At 53.2% G+C, this 21,725-nt stretch overlaps 1 protein-coding gene across 1 annotated transcript in view; it reads left to right on the forward strand.

Moving 5' to 3' along the window:
* Positions 1-21,036, forward strand: part of LOC122381186 (adiponectin receptor protein-like) — a 32,439-nt gene extending 11,403 nt beyond the window's left edge. The window contains exons 5-10 of the mRNA XM_043365071.1: positions 7,473-7,601; positions 11,862-12,033; positions 15,853-16,033; positions 18,381-18,568; positions 20,050-20,243; positions 20,574-21,036. Of these exons, the coding sequence (XP_043221006.1) occupies positions 7,473-7,601; positions 11,862-12,033; positions 15,853-16,033; positions 18,381-18,568; positions 20,050-20,243; positions 20,574-20,705 (996 nt within the window). The 3' untranslated portion in view covers positions 20,706-21,036. The remainder of the gene's footprint in view (positions 1-7,472; positions 7,602-11,861; positions 12,034-15,852; positions 16,034-18,380; positions 18,569-20,049; positions 20,244-20,573) is intronic.
* Positions 21,037-21,725: the final 689 nt, after the last annotated feature.

A 21,725-nucleotide genomic window follows, 5' to 3' on the forward strand; every position in this document is an offset into this window, starting at 1 on the left:
GGCGCGGCCGGTCGCGAACTTTTCCCAGTCTGCAGCGTCTGTTCAACTTGTTTGTGGCTTTGTTCTATCTGCTGTTTTTATCTCAGCTTTGCTAATTTTTTTTTTTGTAATGTGATCACGGTCTTGGTATTTTTATTTCGCTCTCGTCTGGCTAACGACCCGCAGGAGGAGAATGTGATAGGAGCCGCGGCGAATGGCGGCCAGCTTGGACCGTGGGCGGCCGCCGGCGTCCAAGGTCCTCTGTGTGACCTTTACGGGCCCACGGGACGGCCGCAGCGGGCGGCCCTCCGACCCGTCTCGGTGTGCGTGAGTGCGCCGGTCCTTCCATCGAGTGCCGGCGGCGGCGGCTGTAGCGGCGGCTGTGAGTGAGGGGCGGAGAGGAACAAGTCTCTGGAGTCCGACTATATCGACCGCCCCCGGCGCCGCGCTGCCTGCTTGGGAGGTCAGGCCTACGCCGTCCCATTCAACACTGATGGGATGCACATTGCCCATTCCACAACAGTGGTAATGGTAGTGCCGCCTGACAATCAGCGATGGATCGGTTTGTTGTCCAAGCGATCCTGAACGGGCTGTTTGTTTTCCAGCTGGTCATAAGGAGGCCGTGTTGTGAGGCGGCGCCTGTGCGCGGTCAGGGCTCACGCAGTACCGTCCGCCGGCGGTGCTATTGGTAACAGCAATGGTGGCGGTGTATGCGGCGGCGGCGGCGCTTCTTTGTTCCGTGCCACGGCTGGTCGGGGGGCAAACAGAGCGCGGCGGCCGCTCTCCCTCCCGGCGCTCGATGGTAGTCCACAGTCGATCGACGAGCAGTCGCCCGGGAGAGAGAGTCGAGCTTCATTGCAGGCCCTCTCAGCGCCCGCTCTCATTTCCGGTGATTCCTGGGCGACTATTTCGATACGGGGATGACGAAAGAGGGCTTTTTTACGGGTAGGACAGTGAAGTTTGAGAGTTCACAGTCGGGGCGGCGGTGGTAAGACATAAAAGTGAAATGAAATTCGAAGTACGATGAAGGTTGGATTGATAGGGTGACTTTCGGGTAACTCTTCTCGTGAGGTCGTCAACTCAGTCGATTTGTTTGCTGGCCCGTACCTTACTTTCCCGTTCTTAATTGGGGCTGCCGCAGCTCTAGGTACGGTCTCTATTGCATTTTATTGGGGCTCAACATGAACAGCGATGGGGCTAAGTCACGCCTTATGAGAAGCAAACACATTCCATAGTTGGCCGTGAGCTCGAAATAGTCTGCCCACCCCGCCGCCCGCCCTTGACCGTCAAATCACCGTTTGTGTCGGCGCCTGGCTCGGTCACGAGGCCGTGTTTTGGGCGGAGTCGCGTTCCGTGACGGGAGTCGGTCCGGGCGGCGGGCGGTGTTGTCGCCGCCTCGCGGCCCAATCGATCGCTCGAGCGGCAACCGATGACTGCTGTGCGCCGGCCGGCACCGGTCGAACGGTTTGGGTGGTCCGGCAGCGAAGGGGTCGTTGCAATGGGTGGGGAGGCAGAGGCGGGTGCGAAGGTGGAGACAGAAGTAGAGACGAAGGAGGAAGGCTTCGGTGGAGCTGGGATCAAAAATGCTTGAGAACTATGAAAAAGGGACCAAAAATCAACATCGTTTTCAATTCATTAGTGCGGAGCTGCGCAATGTCTGTTCGTATCGTTGCGGCACAAAAAGTGTAACGATGGTTTCCTCTTGCGGAATTCAATTAGGGATCTTTGTTAATTATGCCAGACTGCGTGGCTGAATTTGTGCAATCAGACGCTCTGGTTTCCGTTGATAAATAATACAGCGCTGGAGTGCAAGCTGTATTTGAAGAGCAGCAGCCCAACTCGTATCGCTCATTGAAAATTCACTGACATCGCTATCGATAGGTATCAGCGCTAGTTTTTGTCCACCCTAACACAGCAGATACAAATAGCGGGTCAGTCCAGTGGGCTGTGCGTCCGGTAGCTGTCTTCGGGTTTTTGTGTCACTGGGTCGTCAGTTCAATGCTCGTCCGTCAGCCTTCCTGCGATTGACAACAGTTCACTTCCTGGATCTGCTGTGGAACTGCTACAAACTGATCGAGTATGGAATAACCCCTGACCTTTATTTGCGCCTACATGGACGGGCATAATCCACTTATTCTGTGGTTTTTGTATCGAAGACACGAGACTAGAGTTTTATGCTTCCTGTTTCTGGTGCGATTCCTCGATGCTGTACACAGCTTCTGGTCTGCCTTCCGTCTATGCCATCGGCCCATTTCTCCGCTTCATTCCGTGTTGTCGTGCTCGGTTCTATCGGTATTGCGTGCCGGGCCGGACCGGACGATCCAAACTGGCCTGTTTACGGGGCGCGGCGCCTTCCTTTGTTGCTGCGTGGGCCGGGGACGACCATAGCGGCCGACAGCGCGGCCCGGGCTGAGCGGCGGGCGTGCGAGTCACCGCCGCAGGGAACGGAGCTATTCCGGAGCGACTGCACTGTGCGTGGGCAGCGGCCCGACCCCACAGGTGGCGGCTGCAGTCTGTACCCGGAGGGGCGGATGGGGAAAGAGTGGTGCGTGCCGCCCTGCGCAGCTCCCCGATCACCGCGATTTGACCTTGGTGCCAGGCTGCGCAAAGTGCAAAACGCCTCGAATGGTCTTTGTATATACTGCGCCCCAACTCTACTATGGACGTCAAACCCCTTGAGACCCCACTTTTTTGCGATAATTTTTAAATGCGTCAACTCTCGTTGACAATATTCTGGCAATGTGTGTTTCAGAACCTGCCGAAACTTTTATTACTAAGGTATTTTGACGCCAAACGATTATGAAAGGTACTTCTCATTCACTCGTAATGCTAAGGTCAATTCAGGCCCGGGCAGAGGCTTGCGCTCGGCCACACTCGAGCCCCGCCACCAGCGCCATCTGCTCTTAATGTCATCTACCAGCGCCCGCTACCGCTACCAGCTACCGCCCACCATCAAGCCTGAATGGAGCGCGAGACGCGAGTGACCGGTCGCCGGGCTAGGAGCGCCGGAGGGGTAGGGCGGAGTTTAGCGCTGACGTCATTACGTGGCTCCGCCCCACGAGCGCGTAGCCTCTACCCAAACAGCAGATTCGTTCCGTGAAATTTAACATTACGAGTGAATGAGAAGTACCTTTCATAATCGTTTGGCGTCAAAATATCTTAGTAATAGAAGTTTCGGCAGGTTCTGAAACACACATTGCCAGAATATTGTCAACAAGAGTTGACGCATTTAAAAATTATCGCAAAAAAGTAGGGTCTCAAGGGGTTTGACGTCCATAGTAAGTCGCTTCTGCGATAATCCTATGTTTGGAAGATACCCTTTTTCCTTGACCTCAGGTATGTGGTTTTAACTGATTTAGATGACCCACATCATATGTGAATGCTTAAATTGCAATTCTGCCGCGGCTTCTGTAACGCCTATGACATTTCTTTCTGAAATACCATCATCCGACACGCCTTACGAAACGCGTGTTCATTGGCTGGCTCAGCTTGCGCAACGGCGCTGCCCGGCGGGTTGAAGCTGCACAGACCGTCTAGGCCGGTTCCGACGCGCCCTGCAATAATGCATGTCGACCTCAGGTGTCCAGTACGCGTCCTTGACCGGCCGCTTTGACGAAACATCGCGCCACACGACCCGACAAGGCCGTCTGCTCGGGTACGGGGGAACGTCGGGAGATGTGCGGCTGTCGGAGTCACTGCCCCGCCAGCTACCCTGCCGTGCGGTCGCACCCACTCTCGGCGCTGCGTGACGACTGCCGACTGAGCGGGCACCTGCCGCCCGTCACGTGACGCCGCCGCCGCCGTGCCGCTGATGAGGAGGTCGCCCGGCGTGCAGAGGGTCTGGCTGTGCGCTGCCTGTCGTCCGCGGCGTGCGCCCCTGGTCTCGGCCGCCGTCTGTGTCCGCTGTCTGTCTGAGGTCGGGACGACTCCGCCGGGCCCGGCCGACCGTCCGAACGGAGCTCTGCGCACACGGAGAGACACCGCGCTGTCCCACCGAGTTCACGGATAATGTCGACCACCTACACGGTCCAACGAACTGCTGCTCCTGCTGCTGATAGCATGGTATGTGGTCGGCGGGAACTTCAAATGGGCTAGACACTAGAGCGATGGATAGTGAGGTGCTTAGTATCTTCACTCTGCAGCGATCAGTGCTCAGATATGGATCACTAGGAGTTCATAGGGAAAGCTGGCCTGATAACGACGGACTTCACTGCCCTGCTGCTCTGTTCCAAGCCTACAGAGTACAGACTCGGGCTTTAAGGAGTAAGACAAACTTCCTCTACCCTGAGCGGGCCAGGCCGCTGTCGATTGAGTCACAGACCCCGGGGGCCAGATCCCGTTCAGGGCCGTGTGCCCGCCCACCCGACTAACCTAGTTCGTGCCCAACGTCAACAAACGGGGAGATAGATACAATGAGCCCAGCATGCGGTGTGTTGATTGAAAATAGTCGGCGGGATAATGCGGGCAAGACTAGGAATTTCTGTTTTACTGCTCGAGAAGTTTACTGACGAAGTCGATCGAGATCTATCCATCAATAACTTGCTGACTTGGCTGAACTAATGTCACTGTTAGAAATGTGGCTTATTCGACCGCCTATAAATTTCATCAGCTATCATTTTGGTAAGAAACATGGCTGGGCTGACCGAGTCGTGCAGTTATTGATGGGTTCCCAATGCCTCCGTGATGGCTAGAGAGCTCGTCAACCATCGCGCTGTGGCCATAAATACGCACATCGGCTCCGTTCAGCTCATGCATCCATCTCTGGCCCGCCCCGGTCGCTGCTGTGGGCGGGGCGCGGTGACAGGCTGGGCCGGTGGTCGCCGCCGGGGCCTTGAACGGCGCCGCCGTGCCCCCGCCCCCGCCCCGGCCCTGTTCGGCACACCTCGGACCCAACTGCGCGCCAGCCGGTGACGACGCCATCGCCCGACCTTGATCGAAAGCCGCCATCGTGGCGGAAGTCGGCGGTGTTATCCTCTTCATGGTTACCGTATCGAAAGTGGAATGCTGGCTGCTATTGATATACTATGAGGAACGTGATTGTAATTGTGGAGCAGTAGGTCTTCGTCCACTGGCGCTCTTTACCGGTGGAGGTGCCGTTATTTAGTGCGTGGGCGTGACCCATGGTCGCCCTGGTCGCGGCGGGACACCTTTTTGTTTGGTTGCTGGGTGCCTGTAGTCAGGCACAGGACACGTCAGCTGGACTTTTTTTTCCTTTGGCGTTTGTGAATGTCGTTTCCAAGAAGTGGAAACATGAGTGGTTAGTAACGGGACGTTTTTTTTCGCGTATGAAATGCTAGGTTGGAAAACGGTCAAAGTTCTTAAGCATCCAAACATTTAACAAGTCATGTTGAAAATATTGGTTGAAAGATAGGGCAACTTAAAATAGTTCTGCTCTAAGGGCGCGAACAGTAACCCTTTTCCCATTCCCATTGTTCTCGGAAACATCAACAAACTCGGACGCTCGCAACGCTGAAGTGTCGAGCCGAATTCGTCTCAAAGGCCGTACCAATACAGCAGTGCGCTGCAGCGCACTGCAGCGTCGGGCCGTGAAACACCGCCCAGCTTGTACCTCTGGCAAACGTAGTCAACATATGCTGAATAGTAATACGGACATGACACGTCATCGGTTAGTGCGACGCTCGGTACACTCGAGGGCAGATTGATGTTCCACAACTCTTTATCCACCGGGTTCCTATGGCTCAGCATTGGCAGCAGCCGCCTGGTACCGGTAGACTGTGCCGCTTCACTTACTTGTCAAGCGGCACAGCCTACCCGAACCGTATGCCACCGGTCTGGGTCGGTGGCTGGAAGGCGATGTGGGCCGCCTGTGACGTCAGCGCAGCGGTGAGGGCCGAGCCCGGGGGCATGGCTCGGGTCGGCGCGGCGCGGCGGCTGGCGAGGGCTGGGGAGTGAGGTTGGGTGGGAGCACGGACATCGCGCGGCTGAGCGAGTGTAGTTAACTTTCGTGTCTCAAGGCGCCAATTATTCTACCTAACAATTGTGCTAAAGCAGTTGTTAAAATGTGCTATCCCCAAAACAGCGCCTATCATCATACTTGTCATGCACATTACGACACACTTAAGCGTGGCATTGGGACAGCCGATAGAACTTATGTCACTCGTGCATCGAGGTGCGGAGCTATATTTTGTATAACATATTAGTATTAAGGCCTTGATTGAGCAGATTGGTGTCTATTATTTCGCACGGTAATCGTCCAGAGACGTGGGAACTGGGGGTTATGAGCAGTGCTGCAGCCAACGCCCAATTTAAAGCGACTATTACTGTTGCTCTAATACCTAATATAATAATAATAATAATGTATGTGGTCGCAGCCCCCAATAGCAAACCGTTCCAACTAGGAGCCAAAAAGTCGGCCACTCAGAAGGGTTCGAACCGGGCTTCTCCCACCGGCCAATTCACGACTCGAGCGTTCATCCACTGAGCTACCGAGAATGGTCCTCGTCTGCACAAAACAAAATGACTTTCACCCGCTGACCGCCAATGACAGCATTGTGACATTTGATCGCGTTTGACCGCGGCGGGTGGTCGCTGGTTTCGGCAGCTCAGTGGATACACGCTAGCGTCGTAGGGTGACCGGTTGGAGAAACCCGGTTCGAACCGTCCCAGGTGCGCGACTTTTTCGTTCCTAGATGGAACGGTTTGCTATTGGTGGCTGCGACCACACATTAGAGGAATAGTAAAAGTTGCTTAAAGTTGGGACGCCGCGCTATCCAAAAACCCCAGTTCCCACCTCTCTGGACGATTGCTTTGTGAAATAATAGACACCAATGAGCTCAATCAAGGCCTTAATACTTATCTGTTAAAAACAATGTAGCTCCGCAACTCGATGCACGTGTGATATAAATTCTATCGGCTGTCCCAATGCCACGTTTAAGTGTGTCGTAATGTGCATGACAAGTATGATGATAGGCGCTGTCTTGGGGATAGGACATTTTAACAACTGCTTTAGCACAATTGTTAGGTAGAATAATTGGCCCCTTGAGACGCGAAAGTTAACTACACTCGCTCAGCCGCGTGATGGTCCGTGCTCCCACCCCACCTCACTCCCCAGCCCTCGCCAGCCGCCGCGCCGCGCCGACCCGAGCCATGCCTCCGGGCTCGGCCCTCACCGCTGCGCTGACGTCACAGGCGGCCCACATCGCCTTCCAGCCACCGACCCAGACCGGTGGCATACGGTGTGGGTAGGCTGTGCCGCTTGACAAGTAAGTGAAGCGGCACAGTCTACCGGTACCAGGCGGCTGCTGCCAATGCTGAGCCATAGGAACCCGGTGGATAAAGAGTTGTGGAACATCAATCTGCCCCCGAGTGTACAAACCGGTATAATTCAGGCAGCCGTTTTTTCCGTCAGCGTCTTTTACCATCCACCCTCCTTTGTTTTCGCTACCGAGCCAGCTGACTACCAAACACATGCTGCGACAGGATCGGCGCTATTCTGACGCAGCCTCTAACTCTGTGCTGTTTCCGCCCCACAGGACGAGTTGGTGGACCAGGTGATCAACCGGGAGGAGTCCAACAGTGACCTGGACTTCAGTCAGCTGGCGCACAACGCCATCGAACATGCTGAGGAGCTGGTCCATAAGGCGGAGGAGTTCGCTCACAAGGTAGGTAACGTGACGTGACGTGACCGTGCGGTGACGGTGACGTAACGGGGTGGTGACGGCATGTGACGGACGGTAGAGCGCGCGGCGGTCGACGAAAGTGATCTTTAGATGGGTGTTGTGGTCGTAGTCAATGAGAGAAGTCATGGAAAAGTGCTGCCAAAAGCGGCGATGTCTGGCACGGTGGTAAATGTCGTGTCTGAGAGTCAGTTTCCAAAGTGGCGACGAACATGATATTTATAATGTAGATGGTGGCACGGAGTTATGGTGAAATATAAGATGGCTAAAGTTGGAACGATTTACCCCATTGTGAGCGATGACTCCGAAACAAGCTTTTACGCTTCCATTTGCCTAATGGTTTGAAACTGCATTAGGGCGCACCGTCTCTGGGTATTGCCGTCAACTTCAATGTGCCCATTCTCAGTATTTTAATTCTGATCTAGCCCGGACTCGAAGCCTCTCCAAGACTTGATTAAAATTCACACGAACTCCGGGATAAGCCAAAGCTGTGCTCTGCCCCTGTGGTCTTATTTCATTTAGTGCTGTTGCTTTGTGTTGGCGCAGTCGAAATGAGGTGCGTAGTTATACAGCAGTGTCTGCTGGATACCGGTTCCCTCGCCTAGCTCTCAGGAGGCATCTTTGTTCTTAAACAATAGCCAGAAGGTGTTTGTTAATGTCCTCCTTTATGACTTAATTAGAACATCAACAAAGTGCTGCGTCCACAAAGGAGTTTGCTAAAGCACACGTGGGTGAGTTGAGTATGCATATGGAGAAGTGATTACAAATGCTGGGATCAGTGGAAACACGCACGACCGAAACAGTTATAAACTACTTGTCGGTACACAGCTGCAGTAGCTGTGTACCGACAAGTAGTTTTTATCGAAGGTATTTTTGTATTCTCGTACGAAACAGTTATGTTTGTGGGACTAGGAATAGATGAATAGTGTTTAAATGAATTAACTACCTCCATTCCATTGTCCACTTTTCCCTTCTCCCTCGCTCTTCCCTGTGTTCTCTTCTTCTTCTTCTTCTTCTTCATTCTTTTTCATGTTATCGGGGCAAGAGGCACGATGTCCTGCAGGGCCCGTTCTCGCCGAGGCTTTTCTATTGCACTCTTTTCTCTCCTCTCTCCGTCAGTCTCTTCCTCTCCCTCCCTCCCTCGCTATTTTCCCCCGCTGCCTCTGCAGTAACTCCTTGCCTCTCTCTCTCTCTCTCTCTCTCTCTCTCTCTCTCTCTCTCTCTCTCTCTCTCTCTCTCTCTCTCTCTCTCTCTCTCTCTCTCTCTTTCTCTCACGCTCGCTGCAGTAGCGGCGGAACACCTTCAATTAGGGGGGGGGGGGGACTGCCGACTTTTGGTCCCATTCTTTCCATGCAACGCCCATAGGGCTAATGTTAAAATGCCAAAATCAAAGGGGGCACGGTGCCCCGGTTCCCTCCCCGTTCCGCCGCCTATGGCTCGTTGGTCCATTTTCCACAAACGTCTGCCGCTCGAAGAGTGCCACTTTAACCCAGGCTGCTGCGGAGAGTGGCACAGAAGGACCATACTCCTACTCCGGAGAGTGTCATCCTAGGTAGAGCAAAGGTACAATAACGATTTCGACCAACTTCTATAAATAGGATGTCAAAAAGTCAGAGAACGGTCTTATCGTCCAGGTAGGTACAAACTTATATTGGCAGGCTGGGAGCCTATAAGCAAGCTGTTTGTTGAAATTTTAGCCACGCAATGATCTTTCACTTTCAACTTTGAACTATTGAGGCGGACCTCTGTCTGTGAGACTAGCCTATGCACCTGTACGATCACCCGCTCACGGCTCCCGGTCCGCCGGGCTGAGTGATGACGGTAGCGGGGCCCGGGCTGGCGGGCGCAGAGCTGCCTCAGCTGACGGTGACGTCCAAAGGAGGCTCGGCTGGCAGCGGCCGACCCGCGGCGCCGCCAGACACGTGACGTCACCAGCCGGGGCACTTGTCACCGTGGCGGGGGGGGGGGGGGGGGCGCCGCCCTGAACACTGGGCTCGCAGCTCAGGCCAGATTGAGATCTATTGGACCCAGCGAGCTGCCAAAGCGGCGGCAATCGGCTCAGCGGTGCGCTGGGTAGTGGCGGGCGAGAAAGTGCGACCCGTCTGACCCTGGGAGAGAGAAAGAGAGCGAGAGTTGGCTGCGGGGATGTGGTTTGGTGAGAATATATGCTGCTTTGGTTATTGGACTGCATAGTTGCTTGCCACAGTGCTTAGAACTGAGAAACGATAAGAGGTAGTTTTTTTTTGTTTCGGACAATTTTTTTTGTGTTCAAATATCCGGTAAGTCTGCTCTATTTGGCCACCAAACCGTTGTGTAAATCGTTCAGAATTACATCTGTAGTAGGTAATCTGGGTCACATGCTTTCATAATTGACAGGTTTTCAGTCAGGTTACACCGTCTAGCGTGGTTTGCGCTGGCTTTGGGCCCATGCCAAACTTTTTGTTGGACTCGTCCCACCTGCTGTAACGCCTCGGAAACTACGCTGATTGCGTTAAACTTGCTCGTGCACCTGTGATCGACATATCATCTGCGTGCTGCTCTGAGGACTAGTTCTGGGGATCGCCGTGCCAATGTGTCCGTGGGACTATTTATTTTTGCAGTGCGCCAGTCTTGAAGACTAGATTGGAGAACCGGTGTGGTAGCCCGCCCCCTCGCCTCGTCTTGAATGACGCCACGGTTGCCACAGGCCATCATATGTTGAAATTCGGTGAAGGACAATTCTACTCTGGGGATTATATGATAAAAATGTTGGCCGTACTCGTGGGAATTTGCGTTGGGCAAATAAGGATGAATGGTTATCTGGCTCGCAATAAAACGCCTGTTTCTCAGTCACAATAAAGAAAGGAACGCTTTTTGTAAGGCAATGTTTCAAAAGCATTTGCCAGAAGCCAGAAGGTCGTAAGTAGTAGTCACTTCTGCTGCGCCCTGTGTTGGTACTTTCTGGAAACAGGCGAGAGTGCTGATGTTAAGCGCTGGGAGCTTCATAGCGAACATATAGTGAAATTCTCTAATAATTTCGCTATTAATAGCCGAATTATTAATAGCTGTATCCTTATTTAGTCATCCGCAGAAGCGGTAGGAGCATCAGTTATTCGTTTCCAGCTAGCGCTCACATCAGGCCCAAGGCCATATGGCATCGGACACTGACCAACACTGACATCGGGCAAAAGTGACGGGGACTCTTATCCGTCAGAGCCACGTTTGGAGGATATTGTCGGCGTCCTCGGCTCATCTCTTAGCAGAATAAATGTCCGGCTCGACGGTATTCGACATCGCTTAGTAAGCCTGGGTGCTGGAAACCAGCAGATTTGGTATAGATTTACAATAATTATTTGATAATGTGCTTTCGCCCTTCGTGATTATTTTCATGAGAATCGTGTAGTGTTCAGTACATAGGTATGCGTTGAAGCCAATAATCTATTTCAGTTTATTTAAAGCGTTCAGAAGCGGCGCCATGTCCGGAGCGCCATCCGGCTTTCCCGTGAAGGGGTACCTAGGTGTTTCCGAGCTAGAAAGATTAGCTGAAATTCTGCACACCTGAGTGATCTAGATAAATGGGCTTAGGGTCATTGGGTCCCATTGTTTGGGCACCCTGACGCACAGCCTGAACAACACCAGCTTATGAAGTGTTTGTGTCGATCACTGGATCCACAATAATCGTGCCGCGCTTGAGACTGATAGTGTCTGGCCGTTTCCTGAGTATGTGGAAATACCAGCTCACGGTGGAAGGCTCTGGAGCCGATTCGACTGAACCTGTTTGTCTACAGAGGATGTGGGAGCAAAACGTGACTGCTGCTCCAGTGAATATGCGGCCCGTGCGGTCTCTGCACCGACCCGCAGTAACAATGTAAACTGACGACCTGGAGCTGGGCTCGGGGGACAGCTGACACACGGACACCTGTTTTGATTTTTGCAGTGGTTATACGTCCATAGTTTCCATTTTTCTGCGAATACATTTCGCCATCGGTGGTATTTTCACTGTCCGCTGGTGCATTGCATTGCGAAATGTGGCTTTTATTTTCTTTTGTCTTTCTGGTTCTGGGAGGAATTTTTTCTGTTCTCACACTAAGCGTTGTGTGTTGACAACCGTCCAGAGACAACCAGTATTATCTGGGGCTAGCAATCTGAAATGTACCAGCCTAACGTTGTAACGTGCTGTTTGACATGGCTGATCATCTGTTCGTCCACACTGCTCACACCCCTACTGCACTAACCGCCCCCTCCCCCTCCCTCTGTGACCGGCAGGTGTGGGCGGCCGGCACCCGACTGGTCTCCTTCCACGCTCTGCCGCCCTGGGCGCAGGACAACGACTACATCCACAAGTCGCACCGGGCGCCCATGCCGTCCTTCTACGCTTGCTTCCGCTCCATCTTCTACATACACACGGAGACCATCAACATCTGGACGCATCTACTCGGTGAGAGGCTCGAGGGCTGTCGCAGGGGCGGGCAGGGCGATAGAAGACACATGAGTGGATGGTGTCCAGGATTGTAATCGGTGATTGACAGGGATGAGTTATGACTGCAAGTGCAGACTCCATGCAGCCTTCACATTTCACATTTGCGCTAAATCGCTACTGTAGGATTATGGTAAATCCAGTGGCAGTCCTTGGAACAGTCTCATGAGATGGGGGTGGTGAGATGAGGCGGTGGACACGGCGTCACGTGCGGTGATTCCGCACCGGTCCCGAGGTCGGCCCGCCAGCGTCTATTTGTGGATAACTCCGCCGCTGCCGGAGCGGCCCGGCCGACCTCGCCGCCCGGCCCGGCGTCTGCCACCGAACGGCGGCCGGCAGCGCTATTGAGATCGTGCCGCGGGTGACGATAGTCGCCGAGGGAGGCGATGGGACTGCAGAGCGGCAGGCCCAGATTGAGCTGAGCGGGCCGTGATGATGATTGAATCCGGGGCGGCCGCCAGCAGTCGGACGGTCGAACGAGCCGGTCATCGCGGCCGGCCCACTCAGTGGGACAGTCTCTACTGAGCGGCCGGCGCTTTGGAAGTCTCGATCACGTCTCGGCGAGTCGCGGCTGTCCTGAGGAGCTCATTGAGCGGCTCCGTTCCCGGCGCGGTGACCGAGATAGACGCTGCGGCCCGGTGCAGTGAGCACGTACCGAGGTAACGAACCGGCGCCGGCCGGCGGGCCCGGCGGCAGTGGGCAGAGCCGGCCGGCGTTCCGGCGTCAGACCGATCAATAACCGACCCTTTGACCGGGTCCGTGCCGCCCGGCCGGCCAGCCGGGGTTTCTCGGCTAGATGACGGGATGTGGGGCTCCGGCCGGGGGAGACACAGACATGCGCGGTTGGTTGGAAGTTATTATTCATGTGTAGCTGCCTGCCGTATTCGATTAGGACTAGTGCTCGAAGCTGGAAAATATTTTGTCTGAGTTGTTAGTCAGTGGTTCTTCGTTATGCTAGCTACCCCACGCCGGATGTAGACAAACCTTTATTTCCTGCCCAGAGATTGGTGCCGTGCGTCTTGGCAACACTGATGGTTCTGGACACTTGTCGACCCGCACTCATGGCTGACCCCAAACCTTTCCCTGCCTCGTCCCGCTGATCGTCGTGATACAGCGGTATACGCGCACCTGAGTGGCGCCGCGCCGCCGCTCATAGCACGCTGTAACTGTACCCGTCGGCCGCTCGGACGGCTGCCCGTCACGCCCGGCTCCCGTGTCGGTGACTTCCGTATGACCTTTATTTGACTGGGAGGAAAAACTGGGCCCCAGCCGCGACCCGAGTCGAGTCGTCGCCGGACCGGTAGCTAAAAACTAGCCCGGAGGATTAAATGCCGATGAGGTTAGGTGTATTTCTTGCAGTGTGCCTACGGTGCATCCAATGCCTCGTTGGCGTAAGGGATGTGATGAGCGATTGCTTTGTAGTTCAACTTTTGCTTTAGTGTTGGTTCATTTTGGCGCTTTATAATATACTGTTTTCGCCTCTATGGGGCTGGAGCACCACCATTATGCCTACCATTGGGAGGCCATATAAGCTGCAATATGAACCATTGCACTCACAAGCGGCCAATGAATCTACTCAAACATTTGTAAAGTCTGCTTTCAAATGCACCGGTCCGAGACATTTCCACGTCTGCAGTTCAGTCGTGGCATCCCTTTCTCTTGGTGTTTTTTTTTTTTTCGAGAACTCGTGTTTTCGTTTTACTGGAGACCATTTGCGCGTTGCCAGTCGTGTCGCCACAGCTGCGGGCGGCGGCCCGCCTCCGTCCGTCGCCATTGATTCAGCCGGCGGCGGTGTGACGTCACGGGTCGGTCAGCTGGCGGGTCGGCTCGGGTCGAGATGGACGGTCCCCCGGCCGGGGCGGGGGCGGGAGACCCGCCGTCGGCCGTTAGCGTGGCTGTCATACCGTGAGGGGCGCCTGTCCATACCAGAGAGGCGAGGAGGGCGAGAGAGCGCCAACAACAACAGAACGCTGTCAGAGGACCGTCTGGCGGCCCAGGGAGGGCACGGGTTTGGACAGAATTCCACTGCTGGGTCAAGAGAAATCCTCGGTGAGTGGATGACAATTGACAGGGAAATTAGTGTACGCCCAATGGTGTCCCCAAAGTGACCATTATCTGTCACCTATGCCTGGTGTGCCTGTATACAGACATCCTAACTTATGCACAATGCGGCGATATTACGCGGTTTGAAGCTTACGACCATCATGTCATTAAGCAGTAATCACACCTGTATTGAAGCGTTCTATTTGCTATGCTGGCACTCAATCTGATGGAATCTCCGCACCCTTTGAAGAGTACTACCGTGTTGTGCATTACCATAGAGGGTCGTGTATCTGGGTTGAGTACGTCCGATCGGGTTCTGAGCCGGATGTTTTGTATGCCCTCATTGAGGCTTTGTTTCGGTGGGTGCGACAGGGTATATACAGGGGCAGGACATTGTCAGCTCTGAAAGCCTCGTCAGTCGTCAGTCACACTCAGAAACTGCTGATATCGGGGTTTGGTGTGCGACTTATGGAAGCGGTAGGTTATGTTGGAGTGTAGAGTATGAATGGACCTGGAAATGGCTTGTCTAGGGTAAAACGGCCTTCGTAAAACGGGCATGGCGATGGCCGATGCATCGGGTAACGCTAGTTTGGTCTGGAATTCGAGTCTGGTTCCAATGGTTGGACGGTTTTGCTGTCAATAGCACTGCCGCATCGCCTTAGCTGTCTGATGATTTAGGCGCTTATTAGCTGCTATAAACTTTGCTTCCAAACTCCCCAACTTTGGCTAATCAAACTCAACGTGTTCGCACGTTGCAATAAGCGCATTGAGAGTTGGGAACGTGACCTGAATGCCTCACGGGCACAGCACGTGTCAGGACTGGCTGATAAAGACTGACTCTTCACCAATGATAATGCCACTCTTTGGGACCTTCGCATTTCTCAACAGTCCCGATAGTACTGATAGTAACCCTATCTCTGGCGTGGTGTTTGATGGGGACTGACGGGTACAGACAGAATCTGGTTGCCTCTGGAGAATATCGTTCGTACAATCACGCCTGGTTTGCGCGTCAGAGGCGGCCGGGTAGCGACACTCGGGCACGTATGCTCTGGGGGGAGGGGGAGGGGGTACACCGCTCGGAGTCCCGGAGGGGGAGGTGGGGGGGGGGGGCGCAGATGGATGACGCACGCCGGTCGTCCACTCTCCGCCCTCCGTATCGCGCTCACGGCGCCGCTATATCGGTACTCTGGACAATTGGGCGGCCACTCCCCCGCCCCATGTCGGACTGACACTCACTTGACGGACTTAATCTAATCGCAGCTGTGAGCCAGTCATTCATCTCTGAGTTATGAGCCGGGATAGGACAGACGGCCAATAGGCTCAAAATTATGCTGATTGGATGTAATTTCTCTTTGTTCTGTTATGTAAGCTAGGAAATATATTTGCGAATGTTACAGTTCTCTTTGTTTCCACCATTGAGGCTAATGCGTTTGAATGAATTGCTTCATTGCTAGCGTTTGGTGCCAATATAAGATATTGACCTTTCCCATGATGAACGTGTACATTAGTGTTATAGGATGGAACGATTTATGCAGCTATATATTCGTGATATGTTCACGGGAATTAATTCCACCTTACATAACTCCCCTTAGTGCCAGCCCATCACGCCTCAGTAACATACCCCCTCCCCATCGCTCCCAGTTGGAGCTCAGTGACCCCCCCCCTCCCCATCGCTCCCAGTTGGAGTCAAGGCCGCCTCCCCCTCTGACCGCCGTCCCTCCCCGCTCTTTCCCGCAGGATGTATCGGCTTTGTGATAATCGCCACCTACTTCCTAACGCGGCCTTCGGTGGAAGTGGACTTTCAGGAAAAGTTGGTGTTCTCGTGCTTCTTCGCCGGCGCGATCGTGTGCATGGGCGCCTCGTTCACGTTTCACACGGTCGGCTGCCACTCCAAACGGGTACTGCGGCTCTTCTCAAAGTGAGTAGGGAGGACCCACCGGGCTGTCACTGCAGTGGCGGCTGGTGACCAGGTGTGGTATAGGGTACTGACAAAAGCTGGTGATATACTGGGGGCTGCCTCTCGTGATAGTGGCTGTGCTGTACCTGCTGTGATTTGTGTAAGACATCGACCTTGACTGGCCCAGAGTGATTGAAGCGGTAGATTTGTGACTGGAAGTAGCGTGTCCTGAAGTTGAAGCCGCTCATCTAGCTGCGATCGCCGGCTGCTTTGTTTGCTGGCAGCTCTCAGCCCTGTTAAATCAATCGCCCTCCGAGCGGAATGAATCGCAGGCGGGGCGGCGTTCGCTACATAAATTCTCAATGCCGGGTCGATCACTGACGGTCCCCGGCTCGCCGCCGCCTCGGGACCCCGCTCGATACATCGATGGGCTGGCACCTCTGATGACTGTTAACTGATCGGCTAATAGTGCCGCAAAGTCGGCAAAAACGACCATCACCGGCCGCCCAACTGGGGAATATTATCGCAGCGGCCATTGCCTCATCACGACTGCCGGTATTGACTCCCCAACATTGATCCCTGCTGTTGTTTTATCAGAGACCAAGAGATTATTTCAGCCTTAACGTTGCTCTCTGAACGTGCAAAATCCATGCACATGCATTCAATGGTCACCACACTTTGTTGACCCGTTTACATCGATCCCTTTCTATATGACGCTGACCATGCGCAGGTCTTGGTGTGGTCGATTGATGCTGGTTCACCTTTGCCAGTGCCATTCAATGTTGGTGAAGTGTGGCTGCTTTACCTAGAACCCAGGGTTGGCGGTCACCTCAGTGAGCTGTGTTTGTGTGTGTTTTGGTGCGTGGCTCTGGAGACGGGCATTAACATTTCGCCACTGACCAGACATTACCCAAACGACTAAATAAGCCCAGCTAGGTGGTCAATAAGCCAGGCCCAGGGACATTTGGAGCACTGTGGGGAACGTTTCGAACACCATGGGAGACAAATTATTGGGACGATGTGGTGCAATAGCTATCTGTAGTGATTCTAGGTATTAAATGGCCTGCCTGAATTACATGGCTACCGTAACGCATGTGATAAATGTGCGTTGTCCTGCAATCAAACATTGATGTCGTTTACATATTACGTGACTGAACGAAATGGGTAGGATACTTCGGTTCTACCCACTACGCTGCTCTTGCTTTGTTTCTGTCATAGTATGGAGCGCACATACAGCCATAGACAACTTTTTTGTTGAGATGGATCGCCCAAAAATTCTCGAAAATTTATGTTTTAGTGAAGCATCTGAGTGACGAGTTACAATGAAAGCGTTTTAGTAGCAAGTCAGGCTCGAACTAAGTAAAAACCCTATATATTCTTCTGGTCAGGGACATCAATTATCCGCATACCATATAATGGAAAGAAGTCATTCGTTGTTTATGGATGCAATAAACCATAGGGATATGTGACGGCCATAAACCACAATGACAGTCGGGCCATATGAGTGGCGTCAATAACTCAGCCCAGGGGTGAGGTGAGGAGGTGCAACATACTGGGACTGCAGACCCTACCCCATTGTTATATACTACGTCACTAACACGTCCCTTCGTGACGCACCGTGTCCGTCGCTGCTCCTTCGTGACATCACGGGTCCTGATTGCTCCCTCCGTGATGTAGCTGACCACCAGGGTTGTGCTCGACTCAAAAAAATTTGCCGACTCGACTCATCATTCAACTTCAGAAAGCCCTGACTCAACTCTGACTCAAACAAAGAGCTGATTTTTTCCCTTGACTCGACTCATGACTCAAGCGGCTCAATGAAAATATGAGTTGACTCAAACTTGACTCAATTTTTTTTTTGTTGAGTCAAGTGTGTTAACTCAAAATTGACTCAGACAAAAAAGTTGTTGAGCGCGGGGGGGGGGGTGAAAAAAATCCGGCAGCAGGGCCAGGCCTAAGTTGTTAAGCGGGGGGAGAATGAAAAGCTTATATATTGTTTCTAGAAAGATAAGTCAGCTGACTCATGTTCCTAAATGTTTTTGACTCAACTCAATGTCAAAAGTTATTTTACTGACTCAACTCTGACTCAACTCATCACTTTAATATTTTTGTCTGACTCAACTCTGACTCAACTCGACAGCTCAACATTTTATCTGACTCGACTCAAACCTGACTCATCGGAGTCAGAGTTGAGTCAAATCTCTGACTCGACTCATGAGTCAAGCACAACCCTGCTGACCACCCGCGCCTTCTCTGTGGTATCCCGTATCGGTCCGTGGCCGTGCTCCCATACTGTACGGGGCCTCCCTGTTCCATCTGACACTACTGGCTGGTTCCATGGCGTGACGTCCCACCGTTTGTCGGTCAGGTTCGACTACTGCGGCATCTCGCTGCTGATTGTGGGCTCGTTCATCCCGTGGCTGTACTACGGCTTCTACTGCAGCTTCGTGCCCAAGGTGATCTACCTGACGTGCGTCATCTGCCTGGGCTCGGCCTGTATGATCGTCTCGCTGGTGGACAAGTTTGGCGAGCCCGAGTACCGCATGCTGCGAGCAGGTCAGTGGAGGACAGAGGGCGCGGCGGGCTGGTGGGGACAGGGTTGACTGGTCGGGGATTGAGTTGTGTATGTATGAGAATTGTGTATGTTCATTGTGTAATGTGAATACTGGTCTTCGAATTGATAACGAACTAAGATCGATATGTATCTTCGTAGTGAGGCCGTTGTTTGTGAGTTGTTTGAATGTAAAGTAGTTGTTATTGAGGACGTAGCGGTACCCGTAGAGCGCCGAGTAATCAACAGCATCATTCATTCCCCAGCAGCAGCCTATCCACGCTAAATTTCCGCTATACTGAGCACTCATCGGTCGATGGCGTGCAGGCGGCCGATTATTATACAGAACCGTGCCGTCTTGCGTCAGCTGCCGCCGAAAGGCGCTCCCATTGTGACAGTGCGCCGGCCCGATCGAACTCATTAGTCCAGGGACCATTAGCACTCGATTTGTCCCCGTGACGTATGCGATTGGTGGTCGCTGTGTGGGGTCACGTCAGCGGCGCTCGGTGACAGACTGACAGGTCAGCGGGTGAGGTATGTGTTGGTAGCGACTGCGGGCCCGGAAACCGTGGGGCGTGAGGCTGCGGGCTGATGTCATCGGCTGGCAGTGACGGTGGCCGCTGAACGATTCATGCAGTGATTTAGGGGGCGACATTGCGACTGCTGTGTCGTCGTGATTTAGTGAGGAGGGAACACGGTGGATTTGTAGTGAATGAATTAGCTGGGGTCGTTTGGTTCACTTGTAGCGATTGCATTATAAGCAGCGTTGCAGTTCTTGCTGCCGGTATTTTTTAGATGTGGTGTTGTGAAGGGACAAAGTGGTCCGTTTTTTTCCCCGATTGGATCAGAGTTGCTGTGCGTGCACCGTGCAGTCATTGTATAGGCGGCAGTGTTGCTTTTTTTGCGAATCATGTCGATGCGTGGTGCAGTATATCACGGCTATGCGGGGTGTACTCTTTTGACGTGATTGAATGGTGGTGCGCGGCTGGGGTGGGTCGGTTATAGTGTTTTCCGGGTGCCCGTAATGCTGTTTCGTATCGTATCTATTGTTCCGATGTAAAGCTTTTCCAACCCTGTGAGCTGCGCTGGTCCGTCCAGCTGTAGCTCGTCGCCGCCGGTGACTCGGTGACGCGGCGGTGACTTAAGCGAGGTTTCTGACTGCACCGTGTGCAGGTGTGGCTGGCCGACGTGCCGGTGCACGCTTGTGTGCTGTGCACTGTGTAGTATTTGTTGCTTCCGCTGCACGTTTTTGAGCTACTGCACTGTTGTGGTTGTGGTTGTGACGTGGCCACTGCGGTGCAAGGTGGTGTCTTTATGACGCCCGAAACCTGTCGTGATGAACTAGAAACCACACCCGGCCGGGCTCAATGCCATGTACCCAGATTGCGCGACACGCCAGCACACATGCACGTTGCTGACCAGTGCAGAACCGCCGCTGACACCCCCTGACCACCGTCACTGACCGCGCGCCTCCTCCCCCGCCCAGGTCTGTTCCTGGGTTTCGGTCTGAGCGGAGTGGTGCCAGCCGTGCACTACCTGTACTCGGAGGGCTGGTTCAACTCTGTGCCGCTCACCGCCGTCGGCTACCTGGCCCTCATGGGAGCTCTGTACGTGGCCGGCGCGCTGCTCTACGCCTTCCGCGTGCCCGAGAGGTGGTTCCCCGGCAAATGCGACATCTACGTGAGTAAATTGAGTGGTGAATGTGGGTAAAAACGATCAATGGTGGTATAGAGTTACTAGAATGTAATTGCCTTTTCTTGAGTAGCAGGTTGCCATTCTCAGCCGTCAGACGTATTATTTTTTTTTTGTATTTTGCCAAGATTTGACAAGTTTAGGTCGCATTTTTTACTGTTACGCGAATTAGCCTGAATTAAATGATAGTTCTTTCATAATTTGCTTGAATTTCCACTTTTGACACTCCGATGTCATTGATAAAGCCAGTCTGTAACCGTCCACTACGTTACGTTCCCATACATATTCTAACGCTGTCCCCCTGTCGCGTGTGCGCAGTTCCAGAGCCACCAGATATTCCACGTGCTGGTGGTGGCGGCGGCCATGGTGCACTATCACGGCGTCTCCGAGCTGGCCATGCACCGACTCACCAACGGCGAGTGTGCCTCCGATCAGCACCTGGTGCTCTGATGGGCCGGACGGCGCCGATAGACACACACAGGGGAAGCGAGCCCCGAGGAACGGGACGGACGGACGGAGGCCGCCGGTAAGGGCGGACGGACAAAGTGTGAGAGCAATGCAGGGTCGTGCTGTGGCTGGCGCGGGTCACGTACGGCACGCGAGAGACAGACAGAGATGCTATTTAGTGCAGCTGCTGCTGCGCGGGCGGCGGCGCCGGCTCCGATTCTGTTGGCCGTAGCGGTAGTCGTTGGAGCTGTTATACCGGTATATGCGTTACGATCAGTGTATTTGAATTTCCGTTCAAGTGAGATCAGTATGTAATACACACTATCCGACACGAGGTGTGGACGATTGTCATGCAATAAGAACATGAAATAAACTAAGCTCGATAAATCACAAACTTGAAACGATCACGAAAATGCGCCAGATGAATGACATCCAATTCAACATTGAAACAGCAAATCAAATGATTTAGACAATAGGGGCGTTCCACGACAAATCGACAAGTGTCCTGCACCCTCATATTTTATTTTTTGCTTAAAATTGGTCTAATGGGTTGTGATGGGCGGGGAAGCCAGCTGTGGCAAGGATTTTTTTCTTCGAACAACGGTTTCCGAGATATAGCCTCGGGCAATTCCTGGAGTTCGCGCTGCAGCCCTATGTTTGGTGGCCTATAACTCAGAAACTATTGATTTTTTACGATAAAAACTTTAAATGGTTCAACTGACAATCAACCAACAAATATTTTGGCTATCTCGGATTTTCAATTTTTGAAAATTTTGATCACGTGACCTTTTGTCCTATTTTTCGAAGAGTGACCTTGCTATTTTCCCCACTGAAAGTTGCAATTTTGTCTGATGACGATTAAAGCCTTATCAATTGTAATTCATATGCGATAATAAAAATAGTGGTTATCGCCCTGCGTTGACCTCAGGTCAGGTCATTTTTATGACCTGTCCATCATTACGAGCGGGAGCGACAGCGAGATCTCAAGAATAAAGCAAGATAGCGACAAGCGGTAAACGGCAA

The sequence above is a fragment of the Amphibalanus amphitrite genome, unplaced genomic scaffold, assembly GCF_019059575.1.
Source record: "Amphibalanus amphitrite isolate SeventyFive unplaced genomic scaffold, NRLGWU_Aamphi_draft 000115F_arrow, whole genome shotgun sequence".
Classification (NCBI taxonomy): Eukaryota; Metazoa; Arthropoda; class Thecostraca; order Balanomorpha; family Balanidae; genus Amphibalanus; species Amphibalanus amphitrite.